General features: G+C 47.0%; 1 protein-coding gene, 1 long non-coding RNA gene and 1 other non-coding gene across 4 annotated transcripts in view; all 3 read right to left on the reverse strand.

Moving 5' to 3' along the window:
• PSA (prosaposin) overlaps positions 1-20213 on the reverse strand; it is a 35523-nt gene extending 15310 nt beyond the window's left edge. For both annotated transcript variants that reach the window (XM_011714915.2, XM_011714912.2), the window contains exons 1-2: positions 20056-20213; positions 2330-2463 (exon numbers count right to left, since the gene is read on the reverse strand). In XM_011714915.2, coding sequence (XP_011713217.1) covers positions 2330-2463; positions 20056-20095 — 174 coding nt within the window. In that variant the 5' untranslated portion in view covers positions 20096-20213. The remainder of the gene's footprint in view (positions 1-2329; positions 2464-20055) is intronic.
• LOC105466057 (uncharacterized) lies at positions 3893-20039 on the reverse strand. Its single transcript, XR_977929.3, has 3 exons — positions 19580-20039; positions 17337-17503; positions 3893-6053 (listed from the first exon to the last, which is right to left on the reverse strand). It is a non-coding gene; the product is annotated as an uncharacterized lncRNA (long non-coding RNA).
• Positions 13727-13786, reverse strand: LOC112423918 (U7 small nuclear RNA). Its single transcript, XR_003014524.1, has one exon. It is a non-coding gene; the product is annotated as a U7 small nuclear RNA (small nuclear RNA).
• Positions 20214-20503: the final 290 nt, after the last annotated feature.

Raw genomic sequence — 20503 nt, forward strand, 5'->3', positions numbered from 1 at the left:
TCTCCACTCTGCATGAGCAGTGCTGGGGCACTGCAGGGAGAGAAGAGGTGTGACTCACTAGAACACACTGTGATTTACAGGACACAGAACCTTTGCTCATCCCCGCGCAGCACCCCATGTGGCACAGGTCAATTTCACATCAATGCTCACAACACTTCTGAGGAAACTGAGGCTCAGGTGAAATCACAGAGTCACATCAGTACATCAGGGAGGTGGGTGGGACAGAGAAACGAACGCCCCACCCACTTCTGAAGGCACACCCACACTGAACCGTTCACCTGCGCTTCCTCTGCCTCCCAGGCATGTTAATGAGGTACCACCATGCCAAAGCCAATCTTCTGATTGGCACTAAGGCCCCCACCTGGACTAGAGGCCATGGAAATTCTAGTTGGTTCCTGCAGCGTTGGGGAAGAATGCCCAGGCTGCCTTCTTGATGTCAACCAACTTTTCACCCATGAAGAACCATGTCTGGGTGAGACTGAGGAACACCTATGAACTTAGCTGCATTTAGAGAAACCGATTTGAACCTAGTCAGGCTAATACAGTCATCCTTTGGTATCTGAGGGAGTTATCAATTCCAGGACCCCTGTGGACACCCAAACCCCAGGATGCTCAAGTTCCACAGACAGCCCTCAACATCTGTGGAAACAGAGGGTCAAGGGTACCATGCATGGAACCATAACAAGAGAGGGCCAGACCGGGTGCGGTGGCTCACGCCTGTAACCCCAACACTTTGTGAGGCCGAGGCGGGTAGATCACGAGGTCAGGAGTTTGAGACCAGCCTGACCAACGTGGTGAAAACCCTGTCTCTACTAAAAATACAAAAATTAGCCGGGCGTGGTGGTGTGCACCTGTAGTCCCAGCTACTCTGGAGGCTGAGGCAGAATTGCTTGAACCCAGGAGGCGGAGCTTGCAGTTTGCCAAGATCACGCCACTGCACTCCAGCCTGGGCGACAAAGTGAGACTCCGTCTCAAAAAACAAAAAAAAACAAAAACAACAACAACAAAAAAAAAACAGAAGGCCGGGCCATGACAAGACCAGCCAATGAAGGAAGTTTAAAAGTCCTTACTGGACACACATTAAACCTGGAAACAGGAAGTAGTATTAAAAAACAAGATTGAAAGCAAATTAGAAATCAAATCTGAAAAGAGTTTCAGACCAGTCGTGGTAGCCCACGCCTGTAATCACAGCACTATGGGAGGTCGGAGGATGACCTTAGCCCAGGAGTTCAAGACCAGCCTGGGCAACATGGTAAAAACCTTATCTCTACAAAAAATACAAAAATTAGCCGGGCATGCTGGTGTACATCTGTGGTTCCAGTACTCAGGAGGCTGAGGTGGGAGGATCGCTTGAGCCTAGAAGGCTGAGGCTGCAGTGAGCCACGATTGTGCCACTGCACTCTGGCCTAGGTGACAGAGCCAGACCCTGTCTCCAAAAAAAAGGGCAAGTATGGCCACAGAAGGCAGTTTTCCAGTGAATAATTCACAAACTGCTTCTAAAATAATGGTGCTAAGTTTTCTTCTCTCACTGAAGGAGCACTAGTGGCTCCCCGAAGTCCACTCAGTCAAACATAGCCCATACCATATGATGGCCGGCACAGCCCCAAGTGAGCCCAGGGCAGCAGCTCTGTGTTCAGCTGGCACGGTCAGCAGAGCATCTCCTGAGAGGGCTTGGGACCGTGAGGAACGCACCCGTGCGTGGCTTGTCGCCTTAGACCACGCCCCACATTAATATGCTATATTTAGCATGGGTTAGATGAAAAATCAGTGCTAGCTTCCTCAGTGTGGTTACAGCTGGAAATCAATTTTAAACTGCAACTGCGCTCCAGGATCTCAATCAGCAGTTTGCCTGTTTGAGAGGAATGAGGAGAAAACAAAATACGAAACAGGTAGAAAGTACCTGAAAAGCTCAGCGTGTACTTTGTGGAGTGAGTGACCAAGGATAGAGCCATGCCCATGTGCCCAGTGGTGGGAATGGGCCCTGCCAACCCACTGGCCTCTTATCTAAGGTGAGAAGTGGGATCTGCACAGAGGCCCAGGAGGCAGTGTGGGGCACCTGGAGCCGCAGGCATGAAGACCTCATCCTGTCTGCCACAAGAGACCAGGCAGCCTCAGGGGAAGGAAACCTTAACCTCTTTGAGCCTCCATCGCCTTTGCTGTAAAACAGGTACATTCACCAATAGGTCCTGCCTCCCACACAGGGTCACAGGGAGAAGCAAACAAAATCAGGCAAGAGAAAGTGCTCTGTCAATATGGTGGTGAGTTATAGCTGCTCTAAGGGGACCCCAGAGGAGTGCTGGGGCTGGGACTAGAGGGCAGCGGCACTCACCACTGTCGGCTTGTTCCAAACGGTCTGCAGGCAGTGCTTCACTGCCCCGCAGTCGGATGCCGTCTTCACATTCTGGCACCACACTGCCGAGCCTCTGGTGCATTCTTTCATTCCGAGGACTGGGCTGGCTAGAGCTAAAATGAAAACCAGTGTGAGGAGGTGGCCTGTTCTGCAGCAAACCAGGTCGACCTGACTTATTTCCCCAGGGCTGATGGCGAGCCCTGTCCTTGAGCTGGACGCCCCTACTCGGCCCCTCACCCAGCTGTATGGGACACCAGCCACACAGATGCACCCCTGTCCCAGTCAAGAAGCTGCCTTGTCAGTCACAGGGCTGGAAGGGACTCATTTATCTGGTTCACTTTCATTGGTTCCAACTACCTTTAAACAGTATCAGGGAGTATCAGACTTTAAATCCTCATAACCTTAAAATGTTTCCATAAGTAGCAAAAGAAACCATAGGAGAAAAGACTGACAAATTCAAATACAGGGAAGATCTGTGACTTCTGTAGAATGAATAACAGCAGTAGAATGAAGGGTTTTTTAAAAAAAGAAAAACAGGCTAGACGCGGTGGCTCACGCCTATAGTCCCAGCACTTTGGGAGGCCAAGGTGGATCGCGACGTCAGGAGATGGAGACCATCCTGGCTAACACGGTGAAACCCCGTCTCTACTAAAAATACAAAAAAACAATTAGCCGGGCGTGGTGGCGGGCACCTGTAGTCCCAGCTACTCAGGAGGCTGAGGCAGGAGAATGGCGTGAACCCAGGAGGCACAGCTTGCAGTGAGCCGAGACTGCGCCACTGTACTCCAGCCCAGGTGACAGAGTAAGACGCCATCCCAAAAAATAATAATAAATAAAATAAAAATAAATATCCTTATAACATAAAACAATTGCCAGCTGCAGCAGCTCACGCCTATAATCCCAGCACTTTGAGAGGCCAAGGTGGGGGATCACTTGAGTCCAGGAGTTGAAGACCAGCCTGGGCAACATGGCAAAACCTCATCTCTACAAAAAATTAGCCAGGCATGGTGGCACGCACCCGTGATCCCAACTACTCGAGAGGCTGAGGTGGGAGGATAGCTTAAGCCCAGGAGGCAGAGGCTGTAGTGAGCCAAGATCTCACCACTGCACTCCAGTTGTGAGCTACCATACCCAGCCCTAAAAATATTTTATCAACTGCCTTGCAAGTGCCTATGTTTCTTAAAACAAGTCCTTGATTTTAGAACCAAAAAATGGCGAAAAAAAATCCTCAGATTCACATCTCACTTCTAGGCCAACTATTCAGCTAGGAAACAAGATTACATCAGACTACATATAGAGGATGGTGGCGTGAGGGTCAAACTCCAACAGGCATCTCAGTAGGGTTGAACCAACTTTTGCTGCAATAGATACTTGGCCCAAGTCTGAGAAAAAAAAAAAAACAACAACCCACAATCACCTGAGAAACATACTTAGAACCTCAGGAGTCTCGCTGTATGCTGCTTCCCTCTGTAAGCCAATTCTACGTATGTGTGTAACACACATAGGAAACAGTGTTATATAGGTCAGCACCCGTTCTTCCTCCAGGAGAGGGAAAGGAATGAAGTGCTTTCTTTCATTACTACCTCCACAAGCTACTCACACAAAGACTGAGTCCCCCAAAGCTCGAGCCAGATCACCTCTACCCCTTCAGACACAAGAAAATGAATTATTCATCTGCTGTCCAGGTTATAGCCTTCCCTGTCCCCAGAAGCAAAATCACAAACACGTCCAGTTCGCAATCTCAACCAAGCTGGCCACATTCCAGAGAATGCTGGTTTGGACTCTAGTTTCCAGGGGAAAACATGTGCCAGATGGGAATCAGTACCGAGCTCCCCAGATGGCTCACAAAAGCTTAGTTAGCCCATAGTGTAGCCAAGCGTGGCTGGCGTCAGCCTCAGTTATAAATCTCAGGGGAGCGGTGGAGGGGAGGGAGAAATTGAGTCATGAGGGTAAGGGCTCTGAGGACTGTGCGGTCACAGAAACAGCTCAAATAGGAGCCGCAGACCTGATGACTCCCACCACACCCTAGCAGGCCCTGGGCCCCTAGGACTTTGAAAAGGACCCATGATGACACCATGATACACACTGCCTAGCCCTACCTCCAAATCAAGAGAGGGCCCGAGTGATGAACAGGTGGCTACCACCAAAATGAGTCTCTAGGCAGAGGAAGGCAGAGTGATACACAGGGAAGCCAGAAGACGATGGGCTCAGACCTCAGGAGACCAGAGCCAAACGGAAGAATCACCACCAAAAGCAGGGGCAAGTGACCGGCACTCCCCATTCTTAAAAATGCCCATCCAGTGTAACATCCACCCAGCTACTTTCTCCAGCCTTCTCAGCAGGGAACTAGCTACAGCTGACCAAAATCTAGAGTGTTTCTGGAACACAACTCACTCCCACAGGCCCATACGAGAATACTTTGTAGGTTGCCTACTTCCTCTAGGAATGTGAAACAATAAGTTTTCCATGATGACTTTGTTACTTATTTTGGTCTGGCCAACCTGGACTGAAAATAATCTCGGGCAGCCCCTTGTATCTGAAACTGGCCCAGCTAATACAAACTGTCACTTCCCAATCCATGACCTACTGAATGGCAGTAGACCTCTTCCTCAGACCTGGAGGCAAAAAGGTACGCATGGTGGAGAATTCGGTATGCCTATAAAGTCATCAAATTCCAGCGTAAAACAGATTTCCGTGGACACAGGAAGTAACACGTAAATTCCAACCCCTAAAACTCCCTTCTTAGCGAGACAGCCTCTTCTACCTCCAACCACAAGCCAAACATAAAGGTGAGTATTACAAAAACGGCCTGTGGTATGCAATGCATTCCATCTCCCAGGATGAGCGACGTGATGACACATGTTCACAGAGACTGCGTGTCCTCAGGGCAGGCACTGCTGGGTGGTGCTGGGGAGCTCCCGGCTGCCGAGAGGTGCAAAGCCCATTTTCAGAGCCTATCTCCTAAGAGGGGATCAAACAGTGGGTCAGAACCTTTTGGGGACATGGATCCCTTTCCCAGAAACTTTATTACACATAAAATTCTCCTAGCACTGGAGGAACTTCTCAGGCCCCAGCTGTGGATTAATCACAAAGCTCTACAGGCGAGGGTGGTTCTTCTCCACACAAGCAGGTCAACAACCCAGATGGTCACCAGCTCCACCGACTGTGCAGAGCCCGAGGCCCTCATGCCAGAGACCAAATGAACAGTCACAACTTTCTTTACCCCCAAGAGCGGGAGGAACAGACATCTAAGTAACGGTGTGTGATCCCACACATCTGTGGGAATGGAGCGGCAAGGCAATGCTAACGGAGCCTTCCTCAAAACGAAATTGGAATTGGCACCTGCAAAATGGTGACAGAAAGGGCTGGCTACGTGGAGAGGGGATGGGAAATTCAAGAACATTCCAAAGGAGTCCAGTTATCTGTGGGGAAGGGAAGAAACTGTCCTGTCTTTTCAGGAGCGAAGCCAAGGAAGTAGTGGCAGCCAGGCTGCAAAGGCAGACACTCTCAGGTGCGTGAGGAATGGTCTCACCTGCCACACACACCCCAAGGTGAGGGCTCAACCCCATGGGCGATGCTGCAGGAAGCTCCAGGGATTTCTGGGTGGGACAGGACAGGTACGCTCATGTGTGGGTCTCAACCACCCAGGCACGAGGTGGCAGAACTGAAGAGGAGGCAGGAGATACCAACGCCAGGCACCTAACTGGAAGGCGAATTCAAAAACGTCCATATGAGAAACGGAGGCAGCCAGAGCTGAGAGACGCTAACACAGACTCCAAGAGAACAAGATGGGCAAATGGCACTAACTGGGTTCCATGAGAAGTTGGGAGGCTCAAAGGGAAAGCAGAACAGCAAGGGCCAACAGCACCAGGAGAGACACGCCCATGAGCACCGTGAGCTGCTCAGCAGAGGCCAGGGAGGGGAGGGCCTGGGGCCCCACCCAGAGAGTCCCCTGGAGGACTGGGGATGAGTGATGGGAGAAGGAATGTTTCAGAGACATGCATGGTCATCTCCAAGTAGGGGGAGAATCCCTTGCACCTTCCACCCGGGTGTGGAACTGGTATGAGTAGCTCCAGCCCACAGACCTCTGAACAATGGGCGGAGAACTGCAGCCAGGTAAAGAACGCATTTAGGCCGGGCTTGCGGTGGCTCAAGCCTGTAATCCCAGCACTTTGGGAGGCTGAGGCGGGTGGATCACGAGGTCAGGAGATCGAGACCATCCTGGCTAACATGGTGAAATCCTGTCTCTACTAAAAATACAAAAAACTAGCCAGGCACGGTGGCGGGCGCCTGTAGTCCCAGCTACTCAGAGGCTGAGGCGGGAGGAATGGCGTGAACCCGGGAGGCGGAGCTTGCAGTGAGCTGAGATCCGGCCACTGCACTCCAGCCTGGGCGACAGAGCGAGACTCCGTCTCAAAAAAAAAACAAAAAAAACAAAAAACAAAAAACAAAACAAAACAAAAGAACGCATTTAACATCCACCCAGGGGCATAAAAAGAGAACGGATTAGCCGGGCTTGGTGGTGCACACCTCCATAGTCCCAGCTACTGGGGAGGCTAAGGTGGGAGGATCACTTATGCCCGGGGACGGAGGTTGCACTCCAGGGCCCCAGCGTCACTGCACTCCAGCCTGGGCAATAAAGCCAGAACCTGTCTCAGAAAAAAAAGAGAGAATTGGCCGGGCGCGGTGGCTCAAGCCTGTAATCCCAGCACTTTGGGAGGCACAGACGGGTGGATCACGAGGTCAGGAGATCGAGACCATCCTGGCTAACAGGGTGAAACCGCGTCTCTACTAAAAAATACAAAAAACTAGCCGGGCGAGGTGGCGGGCGCCTGTAGTCCCAGCTACTCGGGAGGCTGAGGCAGGAGAATGGCGTAAACCCGGGAGGTGGAGCGTGCAGTGAGCTGAGATCCGGCCACTGCACTCCAGCCTGGGCGGCAGAGCCAGACTCTGTCTCCAAAAAAAAAAAAAAAAAAAAAAAAGAGAGAGAATGAGTGGCATCATCAGGTGATGACCTCACCAACAGTGGAAGCAACCAAGCAGAAACAACGCATAACCTATGAGCAATTCTACGTAAGAGGGATCCTTTCAGTGGTGGGCTGGACTAAAAGAGCTCCTAGGACCTCCAAGTCTTCATTCCAACAAGGCAGATGACATTTTCAGAATTTATAACTAATAAATAAAAACTACTCAAAACTGCTTTCTGGTGAGTTATTTCTCAAAACATGTTGCTAGCAAAGCCTTTCATCTCTATTCGCATCCTCCCACAACCTACCCCCAAATACCAATTTCCTTCTCTGAGGCAGTATTGCTGAACTCCAAGAAAGTTCTTAGAATGTTTGAGCTCCTGGAGATTTCTGATTAAACGTGTCATAAAGACATGAACAGCAATCGGAGCAAATCGAGCGCTTCACTTCTTAGTTCAAGGGCCTGGCAAGAGAGCTGGGAACAATGGGCCCTTTTTATTTTTATTTATTTATTTTCTTTTTTTTGAGACAGAGTCTTGCTCTTGTCACCCAGGCTGGAGTGCAGTGGCACAATCTCGGCTCACTGCAGCCTCCGCCTCCTGGGTTCAAGTGATTCTCCTGCCTCAGCCTCCCGAGTAGCTGGGATTATAGGCGCCCACCACCACACCCAGCTAATTTTTGTATTTTTAGTAGAGACGGGGTTTTGCCACTTTGGCCAGGCTGGTCTCAAACTCCTGACCTCGTGATACACCCGCCTCGGCCTCCCAAAGTGCTGGGATTACAAGTGTGAGCCACCATGCTCGGACCCACAACAGGACTTTTTTAAAGACACAGATTTCAGGGCCATGTGTGGTGGCTCATGCCTGTAATCCCAGCACTTTGGGAAGCTGAGGCGGGAGAATCACTTTGAGCTCAAGAATCAAAACCAGCCTGGCAACATGGCAAAACCTCATCTCTACAAAAAATACAAAAATAGCCAGGCGTGGTGGCAGGTGCCTGTAATCCCAGCTACTCGGGAGGCTGAGGCAGGAGAATCACTTGAACCTGGGAGGCGGAGGTTGCAGTGAGCCGAGATCGTGCCACTGCACTCCTGCTGGGCGACAGAGCAAGACTCCAACAGAAAAAAAAAAAAAAAGAAAGAAAAAGAAATGTCATTATTATTCTATGTCTCTGTTGTTTACAGTCAAACCTCAGCCCAACTAATATATACATTTAATCAACGACCTCACTTACAAGAAAGGTCTCCCAACAACGAGTGTTTCCGGGGGTACTCCAGTTAGGATACTGAAAAGCCCAGTATACAACATAACCAAAGATTTTCTGAAGCAATCTCAGAATGACAGGATAACCCTTCCTAGAACGTGATAAAACAATCAGTCTCATTATTTTAACCATACAACATAAGCTTTGCCTTTTAAATATTTTAGTAACATGCTAAAATACAATTTGAGTCTAGCTACCAAAAAAAAAAGTAACAGAAAATGCAGGCAGCCTCCCAGTGCTGACAATCAGAGCCTACATTCCACAGGGCAGCAGATCTGCTGCCTGGGTAAGGCGGCACCATGGCAACAGGCAGGTTGCTAGGAAACCAAGAGAGGATAATCCCAGGAGGGGCAGCTTCTACCGCAGGTCCCCCGCATTCAGGCATTTCTCAGAGGAATTCATGTACTTCCATCCCCTAGAAGTAGGAGATAATACAATGCACTCAACACTAACTACTCAAACAGCTAGTGCCACAAATATCTTCTATGGTAAAGAGCACTCGTCTCTTCTTCATAGATAATCCTGCCTTTGGAAAACAGTCTGCAGAGCAGAATAACACAGCTCACTGAATCATTCAGAATAGTATACACTCAGAGGTAGTCTCCCTTGATTTGGAGGAAGTAAGGTCTGAGAGTCCTCTTATCACATAAGAAATCAGTGGCAATAAAGCTCTTAAGCTTGCTAGGCTGACATCCCATCACCTCTGGCCTCAAAGTATTAAGACAAAGGTCCTTTCTTCCCTGCTTCTCCTCTGCTGCTACAGCCTGGCTTCTTAATTTTCCTCCCAAGCCAGATCATTCCAGGGCAGGACATTATCTACACAGAGAAAGCAATAAAGTCCTCAGGGAAATTACCTTGTGCAATAATGACTGAGGCTGGGGACAAGAAGGCAATCTACTCAGACTGTATAAGAGTGATGGAATGGAGGCTTAACTAATTTGGGGACAATTCCTAACTAGTTCATTCAAGGGCACTGTAGTCCAATAAAAACTCCTAACAAAGCTTTTCTTCCAAAGCATTAACATATCAGGTGATGATCAAAGAAGAACTTAGATCACCTTAGATAAGATTACATGACAATCCATGACTGAAAAACGAGCCCTTGGCAGGACTACCCAGATTCCAGCCAAGTGAGCAAGTGGAGGCAGGGGTCAGAGGGGGGCTCTGCATGGCTCCCCATCCTCGAGAAAGCTCCGCTGCAGATCCAGCATGCTGCACGGCAGTCGGTGCAGGCACCCACACACACTGGTGCTGGCTCCCACGCTGAGCCTTGCTAACCAGCTGCATGGTCCCTGCACATTTGCAGAAGATAATCATATGCTAAAAAAGGCTTCATGCAAACCTCATTAAAGAAATTCAGTATTCTGAACTTGTCTCATATACTATTTACTAACTAAAAAGTTCCAGATATATATGAGTCTACTATAAATGTCACTTTTGGCATACTTCAGTTAATACTTTATAGGAATACTGCCTTCATTTGAAATCTAAAATGTTCAGACCACAGTATGGGTCACGGCAGGATATCAGACTGGCCCAGAATTCCGATTTAGTTGCTTTCACCACAGAGGGCTGTTATGATAATTAAATGAACTAATGTTCAATAAAAAGCAGAATGGGCCGGGCGCGGTGGCTCAAGCCTGTAATCCCAGCACTTTGGGAGGCCGAGACGGGCGAATCACGAGGTCAGGAGATCGAGACCATCCTGGTTAATACGGTGAAACCCCGTCTCTACTGAAAAGTACAAAAAAAAAAACTAGCCGGGCGAGGTGGCGGGCGCCTGTAGTCCCAGCTACTTGGAAGGCTGAGGCAGGAGAATGGCGTGAACCCGGGAGGCGGAGCTTGCAGTGAGCTGAGATCTGGCCACTGCACTCCGGCCTGGGCGACAGAGCGAGACTCCGTCTCAAAAAATAAAAAAAAATAAAAAAAAAAGCAGAATGGGCCAGGCGCAGTGGCTCACATCTGTTATCCCAGCACTGTGGGAGGCAGAGGCGGGCAGATCACCTGAGCTCCTTCAAGACCAGCCTGCGCAACATGGTGAAACCCCATCTCTACTAAAAATACAAAAAATGACTGGGTGCGGTGGCTCACGCCTGTTACTCCAGCCCTTTGGGAGGCCAAGGCAAGTGGATTACTCGAGGTCAGGAGTTCGAGACCAGCCTGGTCAACATAGTGAAACCTGGTTTCTACTATATATATATATATATATATATATATATATATATATATATATTTTAAATAGCCAGGCATGGTGGCGCACACCTGTGGTCCCAGCTACTCAAGAGGCTGAGGCAGGAGAATCACTTCAACCCGTAAGGCAGAGGATGCAGTGAGCCGAGATCATGCCACTGCACTCTGGCCTAGGTGACAGTGCGAGACCCCGTCTTTAAAAAAAAAAAAAAAAAAAAAAGCAGAATGTCTCCTTATGGGTTACCTATTAAATATCTGTAGGTTCTGCAAATCAGCTAAACCAGTGGTTCTCAAAAGTGTGGTCCAAAACCCTAAAGGTCCCAGGGACTCTTTCAGGCGGTCTGTGAGGGAAAAATCCTCATAATGAAAACAAGACATCAGTTGCCATTTTGCTCACTCACAAATGTCCAGTGAAGTTTCTGCAGAGGTATATGATATGACATTGCAACAGACTGAATGCCCAAACAGCTAAGAATCCAGCCAGGTGTTAAAAGGACTGCAAAAATGTAAAACAGGCTGCTCACTAAATATCTGTGTTTTGGAAAATATTTTTTCATTAAAAATATAATACATACAATAAATATATATATGTTAACATGTAATAGGTTTATCAACATTTCAAAGCATTACTTTTTAAACACTGACAGTTTAACTCATAAGATGTTAAATATTGATAGATACAGCCCACATAAGCAAAAGGTCTTTGGGGTCCTCAATAACTAAGGAGTATATAGGGATCCTGCAACCAAAAGTTTGAGAACCTCCAAGCTAAACATCTAGAGAACCAACTTCTGAAACCAAAAGTGGGGGGGATAATTTCCTCAACTTATAGCTGCTTTCTTTTTCAGATTTACCTCAAATCAGAGCCACCATTAAGATCTAAATTATATTAGGCTCCCCTGTCCCTATCACCTACATAGAACCCTCCCCAAAAGGTTTGGGAGGGGCAGGTCCCAAACTATCCTCAACTATTATAAAGGTCAACACTTCATTTGCGTTCAAAGTCACTCTTAATTTCGTAACCCTAAAAACAATTTCTTAACATTAATTTAAGAATAGAAGATAATATTCTATCTAATCATGAAAAAGACTCAGCACTATGAAGTAATGAAGTTTCAAGCACACTAGCCTACACTTCCCCAGCTGAAGTCTACCTGGCTACACCTCACGGCACTCATCAATGCTGAGCACCTGTTATGTGCCCAAACTGCTCCACATGCTGCAGACACAGCAAGTGATCAAGACAACGCACACACCACAACGCCAGGTAGCGGTGAGTGCTACAAATAAAGCAAGGTGGGGTGGGGCAGCTATTTCAGACAGATCCGTGGGGAACACTGATAAGGCAACATCAAGCAGGGACCTGAATGCATAGAGAGAGGAAGCCCCACGGGTTACCCAGGGAGGAAGATGTCTCAGAGAGGTGGAATTCAAAATGGAAAATCTATGAACACCAACAAGGAAGGGGCCAGGAGCCTGGACAGCAGGCCAGACAGAAGACAGGGGGAGGAACTGAGAGGTGGCCAATCACCAGGTGACAGGCGACCTTGCCAACACACTCTGAGTTTTATTCCTAGTGCTATAGGAAGCCACATGGCCCTCTGGTATCAATGCCTGAAGAACAGACTTACTCGTACAGAACGGCATCCCATCACAGCTACTGAAAGAGTCGTAAGCAACGTGACAAATACTGGCCAAAAGAACTTTCCCTGCATCTTCTTCAATCTTAGTCATGTTGTTTCCTCTCATGTAAATAATTTTTCAAAGGCAGTATCTGTCCAAATGTGGCCAGAATTTACGATTTTTACATTTACAAGTCTCATTAGAATTCACCTCACATTTTATTAGATGTCGATGTCCATCAATAGGCATTAAATAGACACATCCATACAATGAAATACTCAGCTGGGAAGTGGGAAGAGATTAAGGAGACCTGACAGCCAAGGGCTATGTGGCATAGCCGGTTGGACCCAGGAACCAAAAAATGAGATTAGTGGGAAAACTGGTAAAAATCCAAATAATAAAGTTTGCAATCTAGATAGTGAGTGTCCTGATATTAATTCCTTGCTTTTGGCAAACGTATCATGGTTATACAACACGTTGACAGTATGGAAAGCTAGGTGAAGGGTATACAGGAACTCAGTATACTACCTTTGTAACTTTTCTGTAAATCTAACATTATCTCAAATTTTAAAATTTAAGTACATCTATCTGTGTTAGCATGAAGTGACCTCTAGGATATACTGTTTAAGAAAACAAAAGGAGAAATGCAAATGAAACCACTAAGTCATTTTACTCCTATCAAATTAGCAAAATTTAAAGTTTTAACAGTATCAAATGTTAACAAAGGCATGCAGTAACTGGAAAATTGAATATGTTATGGAATGGCAACTGCCAAGATCATCTGAGAGCACTTCTACAATTGTTAGTTACTCCACAACTCAGCAATTCTGCTCTTAGACATATTCCCTAGAGAAACGTTTTCCATGTGCACAAGGAGACATGTGCAAGAATTTTTACCGAAGCAGGCTGTAACAGAAAAAAACTAGAAATTATCTAAATGTCTATCACTAGAATAGAAATGATATAGACTGGGCTCAGTGGCTCACACCTGTAATCCCAGCACTTTGGGGTGCTGAGGAGGGCAGATCACCTGAGGTCAGGAGTGCGAGACCAGCCTGGCCAATGTGGTGAAGCCCTGTGTGTACTAAAAATACAACCATTAGCCAGGCGTGGTGACATGCATCCATAATCCCAGCTACTCGGGAGGATGAGACAGGAGAATCACTTGAACTCAAGAGGTGGAGGTTGCAGTGAGCCAAGATCACGCCACTGCACTCCAGCCTGGGTGACAGAGCAAGACTCCGTCTCAAAAAAAAAAAGGAAAAAGAAATTCTATAATTGAATACTATATTGTAGTGAAAATGAAACAGGTCTACGCATTTTCTTTTTTGTGGAGGGCTTTCCAGTAAAAACCAGAAAGCCTTCTAGACAAATTCTAAAAGGCATAACAGTAATCTACACATTTTCAACGTAGATAAACCTTCCTAGCAAAACAAAAAACTAACCCAACAATATAGAGTGGTCCCTCTTTAACTATAGCTTCCTTGTCTACCATGTCAGTTACCCACGGTCAAATGTGGTCTGAAAATGTATTCTGAGAGACAAAGACCACATTCACATAATTTTTATTACATATTGTTTTAATTGTTCTGTATTACTAGTTGTTGTTAATCCCTTACTGTGCCTAATTTATAAACTAAACTTTATCACAGGTATGTATGCATAAGAAAAAACATACTATATATAAGGTTTGGTCTCATCCACAGCTTCTGGCATCCCCTGGGGGTCTTGGGACACATCCCCCAAGGATAAAGGGAAAGACTGTTGGATACAATATTTGCAAAATGTTTAAAATATCCAAAACAATATATACACACTGCTGAAGCTTCCAGTCACATGTAGGGGAGGAAAAAGACCTAAGGGGGAGGAAAAACAAGTCCAGGAAGGTGGCTGTCTATGGCGGCAGCTGGGTTGTCAGGTTCCATTTCTTAATCTGGGTGTTGCACACACATGTGTTCATGATAATCTTCCACTTTTAAAATGTTTCACAATTTAAGAAGCAACAAGCAAAACAGTCAGTAGAATATACTATTATGCGTGTTAAAAAGAAAAAAGGCAGAAGGAACTCACACATGGGGTGTACCTCTGCAAGCTCCTAAGGGAGCTGCTACTAGGCTGTCTGAGGAGGGCCTGGGGCCAGCAGTGACGGGGACAAACTTTGTATTCTACACTCCATTCTACTGACTGACCTGGCTTCCCACGTCCATCTATTATCTACTCTAAACAGCTCGCCTCCATTTATGAATGGGGAAACTGAACTAGGGGGCTGGAACAGACTACCTCAGGTCCAGGGTTAGTGACAACAGGTGCAGACCCAAGCATTCAGGTTACCAGGAACCAGCTCTGATCTGCTGGGCTGCTCTGATGTCAAGATCACCTGCAGCTACACCTAGTTTGGCTACCTAGACTATGAACTGCCTACCAACTCCCTCCTAACTGCTGTGTACCTACCCTGGCTTGTTTTCCTGACTCACTAATTATACCCAGCATGTATGTTTTTAATAAGTCAATTTAATTTTGTTAAAGTCACAACGTCCTTTGAAACGAAGATGCCAAAGGAAATCACAAAATCAAGGGCAGAAAATAGGTCGATGTGCTGGGGGGACAAAGATATTGACAATACATTATTTGTATTAGTGGTACAGCAACAAACAATACTAACTAAGTCCTTTTCTGTATTCACCTACTTTATTAAAGCTAAACAGCAGCCCAGTGAAATAGGAATGATTAATGCCACTTTACAAATGATGAAATACGGGAGACTTTAAGCAACTTGCCCAAGGTCGTATGGCTACTGACAGCAATGAGATAATGTGAAACTTCCACTCCACATTGTCATCTTCTCCCAACATACAATATTACAAATGCCATAAAGTTATTTTTTGGAACTTCATGTAATAAAAAAATAAAGCAATTAGTACTTTTGCAACAGCCAAAATCTTCATCCCAATCACTGTATTTATCATCACTGTTTTAAAGCCTTAAAAAAAAAAAAAAAAAGGCCAGGTGCGGAGACTCACACCTGTAATCCCAACACTTTGGGAGGCCGAGGCAGGCAGATCACTTGAGGTCAGGAGTTCGAGACCAGCCTGGCTAACATGGCGAAACCCCATCTCTACTAAAAATACAAAAATTAGCCAGGCGTGGTGGCACACCCCTGTAATCTCAGCTATCAGCTACCTGGGAGGCTGAGGTATGAGAATCACTTAAACCCGGGAAGCAGAGGTTGCAGTGAGCCGAGATCACGCCACTGCACTCCAGCCTGGGCAACAGAGTAAGACTTTGTCTCAAAAAAATAAATAAATAAAATAATTTTTAAAAAAGGGCAAGCAGGGCAATGTAATTCTAATTAGTACTCTCTTTCATTTATCTGAAGAATATCCAGACTCTCCTTCCTGGTGGCAGAACCAAAAAGGAGCCAGAAAGCAAGGCTTACAGCCTGGCAGCCAGTAATCTAGAATCCCTGCTAGAAGCTGCCTCCAAAGCTGCCATGCATACCTGTCTAAGTGGCTTTGGTCTTGGCCTTGAGAACTTCCTAAGCATGCCTCATTAGGTGCTGTCCCCAGCCAGCAACACCCCGCCCCACCCTTCCACTTCCCAACAGCTGTCTGGACATCCCATGGTTTCACTCACCGAGAAAATGGAAGACTAAGTTCTCCTTTCCCTCATCTAGAAAATGCCACACCAATTAATCCAACAGACTTCAACTCTCAGAGTTCCTTCTCCAAACAACCTGTCAGGGCCCGGTGCGGTGGCTCACACCTGTAATTCCAGCACTTTGGGAGGCTGAGGCAGGCAGATCACTTGAGGTCATGAGTTCAAGACCAGCCTGGCCAACATGGCAAAACCCCATCTCTACTAAAAATACAAAAATTAGCCGGCATGGTGGTGGGCGCCTATAATCCTAGCTACTCGGGAGGCAGAGGCGGGAAAATCGCTTGAACCCAGGAAGCGGAAGTGGCAGTGAGCCAAGATCGCACCACTGCACTCCAGCCTGGGGACAGAGCAAGACCCCATCTCAAAAACAACCTGTCAGGTTTTTCCCTTTCGGACACCTCTCTTTCACAAGAGAGAGCTGCTCTCCTCTCTCCTTTCTTCGGCCTATTAAACTTTCTGCTCCAAAAAAAAAAGAAAGAAAAAAACAAAACAACGTGTCAAATGTACTTCAAGAACGTGACAAATCACTGATTTGTTAAAACAAATAAACCCTTCTTTCTTCAGGAATTATACTCTTATTTTCACAGAATAAAACTGATTTACTATTGATAAACAAGAGATTTATCCAAAATCCCTGACAGGCCAAGACCTGAAGTTCCTACTGATATTCAGTAGGCCAGGCAATAAATTCATATGTTATTGAAAGAAAATATGTTAATACCTTCTAGCATGCCCAGAAAACACACCTGTCTTAGTGTGGGGTAGACAACATTCAGCTGGCTAGCCACCACACAGCTGACAGCTATCAGAGCATCTAAGCTTCAGGGAGCACCTGCCACATCCAGGCACCATCCCTCATGCCTTACACCTAGCTCATGAACATGCTCCTTTTTCCACCAGAGGACTCACCCAACAGCAACAGCCTCCATGATCCCATTTGTAAAAGTTGGAAACTGCAGCCTTTACATCTATGGCATTCAAGGGTTAACAAAAATGTTTCCTTTGGGGCAAGTGGGACAGGGCAGTGAATGGATGAACAGGGGCCTCTGGATGCCTGGATGCCACTGCTCTGCTCCCCAACCTCGGGGGCTGCTTACACGGGCGGGCTCACTTTGTGGTAATTCATCAAGTTGTCTACTTAATCTTCCATGTATGTAACTTACACTAAGTTTTTAAAAGTTAAGAGGTCCATGTTGACAGAGGGATACGGAAAAAGCGAGCACTGTAGAGTCTTGGGTTCTGGTCCTGGCATCCCCAGTAAATGGTCTGTGATTTGGGAGAATCACCTCTGGGCACCTCCAGGTCTTCATTTCTTCCAAAGGGGTTAGATTAGATGCTCTCCAATTCTCCCACGGTGCCATGGCTTTGCTTTCGCTTTTAGGTGGGTAAAAAGGAGAGGCAGCTGGATGGGCAAAGTAACTCAAAAGCAAGTGTCTCTACCATCAGGACATCACTGAAACACAAAATACAAAGCCCGCCCCGATTCAGGGTGACACTCTGTACTATAACAGTGTCACGAAGAAAGTTCTAAATGCCTCCCAGGCAGCAGACAATAGCTGTGGTCACCAGGCACTTTCACGAACAAAACTCATTATCATGTCTAGAAATTTTAGGAGTAACAATTCCAAAAAAATCACAAAGGGGCCACAGCTGTGAAGGCCAGGCAGCATTCAAACACTGTTATCAGCACTGACTTTGGCCTAATCCTAAAGGCAGGACAGCAAAGTTTGACCAAGGCCATTACAATACCTCCCATTTACCACCGTTTTCAGGGAAGAGGGTCCCTTGGTTAACAAAATACTGTGGTTAACCATAAGCCCATATATACCCGAGGTGGATTTTACATTTCCCAAGACACAATTAAGTCCCTTTTGGGTGATGTGAGTGAATCAGAACTCTTAAGGGTCTTGTGAAGAGTGACTCAACGTCAACAAGAACAATGGATAATGTAAAAAGTAAGAAAAAAATTGCTCTGAATCAGTATAAAAAATTTAGAGACCAGCATTAGTTTATTATACAGACCATAGAATAACAGCAGTATAAGCTTGAATATAAAACCAAAATGATTTTTTTAGTAAGCAGATCGCCTTTCACTGTGCACAGATAAAACAAATTTAAGAGCTTGGTACAGGGTCAAGAGACATTCTTGAGAGCTGCTGAAAGCTAACACATTTCTTTGGTTTTGCATCAACCCTGTCATCCACTTTGTCACTGTTTATTAAAATCTGGGTAGCTGTATGGTGGCTAAAATGGCAGCCAGCCCTTAGATTACATATAGTTACTAAGAAACAGAAATTGTGGTGGGGACTGGGTGCGGTGTCTCACGCCTGTAATCCCAGCACTTTGGGAAGCTGAGGTGGGAGAATGGCTTGAACTCGGAAGGCAGAGGTTGCAGTGAGCCGAGACTGCGCCATTGCACTCCAGCCTGGGCAACAAGAGCGAAACTCCGTTTCAAAAACGAACAAATAAAACACAAACGGCCAATAGTGTGCAAGACTTTCTTTTCTCTCTCTCTCTTTTTTTTTTTTTTTTTTAACAGGCGGGGTCTTGCTATGTTGCCCAGGCTGGTCTCCAACTCCTAGGCTCAAGCGATCCTCCCACCTCGGTCTCCCAAAGTGCTGGGATTACGGGCATGAGCCACCGCGCCCAGATGCAAGACATTTCAAAGCAAGTGAAATGAGGACTCCATGGCAAAATAACTGGACCACAAAACACTATATCGCCTTCAATACCTATGAGAATTAAGCTCTGATTTTTTTTTTTTTTTAGCTTGGCCAAATTCCTATCTAAGGGGTCTAGGGAGTCATACCCTACAAATCACAAATTGTCATCAGATAGGTTTTATTTGACCCTATATATCGTGACTTACTTTCCAATCTGACTCTGGCATAACATTATGAGACAAGGAAAAAAAAAAGCAAAATATCTAAGCCCAAAATATATTTCCTTGCCATACCTTGAAATTGCCCTGCAAAGTCTCTTGTGGGAAAAATCCACATTCTATAGAGAATCCCCTTCCCCCTATGTTTTCCTTCCCAGATCCAGGAGATAATCAACTAAGAGCCAGACACCCTTTCGGGTCCATAGAAACATTTTACAACGTGCTCGCTCTCTTAAGTTGGCTACCTGAGAGCTTCCTCTGCACAATATAACTTGGTCTCCACAATCCTTTATCTTTACTTGAATATTTTCTTTTTATTGATCCCAGGTCTTCAGATAAACTCAGCCAACTGTCAACTAGAAAATGTTTAAATTTACCTATGGCCTGGAAGCCCCCTGCCGCTTTGAGTTGTCCCGCCTTTCTGAACCAAACCAAAGTATTTCTTAAATGTATGTGATTGATGTGTCATACCTCCCTAAAATACGTAAAATCAAGCTGTACCCAGACCACCTTGGGCATATGTTCTCAGGACCTCCTGAGGGCTGTGTCACGGGCCATGGTCACTCATATTTGGCTCAGAATAAATCTCAAAATATTTTAGAGTCTGACTCGTTTTGTCAACACCTAGAGTCCGAGGTAAATACATACGCAAACGTCAACACAGATGATATACATGTGCTTCCTGCAGCTTCGCTACCCTTACAGACAGGCAACTGAAGCCAACGGCCAAAGTGTCCTGCGGGACCGGGCTCCAGCCCACCTCCATCACGTGCGCCCAGCACAGGCACAACACAGCTGCCCAAGCGGTCACCCTACAAGACCCACCCCACAGTGGAAAACGCAGTCTGAGGGAAGGCCTCGGGGACCCCACCGCGCAGGAACCCACTCCAGCCCCAAGGGAGATGCTGCCTAGGGCCTGGGCCGCCCTCCCGGGGGCATTTTCGCAGCCAGCCCCCCGGAGCCCCCGGTCGCCCAGAGAAAGCCGGCGAACGCGCCTGCGCAGTGCGCGCCCCCTCGCCAACCCGGGCAGGGGGAGCAGAGGGACCAGGCCCGGCACAGCCCACACTGGGGCCGATGGACGCTGCGAGGCACCTCCTCCCCAGACTGAGGGTCCCAGGGCTTACCCGCGCCCAGGAGGCTGGCCAGGAGGAAGAGAGCGTACATAGCGCCGCCTGACTCCGCAGTCTGCAATGCGGAGCGTCAGCTGATCCCCGCAGATATAAATCTGCCCTGCCCCGAAGCCGTCCAGTGCGCAGGCGCTAACCCCGCCCAGTCCGGGCCTGCCCGGGCTCATCAGCACCCTGACTCAGCGCCTCTGAGGGCGCCTGCGCGAAGGGGAGGCCAATTGGGGGACAATGGGTGGAGCGAAGGGAAGGGCTATGGGGAGGAGTGAGGAAGAACTTCGAGAAAAGGAAGGGAAAAGTCATAAAAGAAAAACCCTATTAATAGGTCAGAGATTATATATGTAACAATACCTTTTAAATCTCCACATTGTTGGCCGCCGCGGTGGCTGACACTTGTAATCTCAACACTTGGGAGGCCGAGGCGGGCGGAGAGTTCAAGACCAGCCTG

The sequence above is a fragment of the Macaca nemestrina genome, chromosome 9, assembly GCF_043159975.1.
Source record: "Macaca nemestrina isolate mMacNem1 chromosome 9, mMacNem.hap1, whole genome shotgun sequence".
In the NCBI taxonomy this organism is placed as follows: Eukaryota; Metazoa; Chordata; class Mammalia; order Primates; family Cercopithecidae; genus Macaca; species Macaca nemestrina.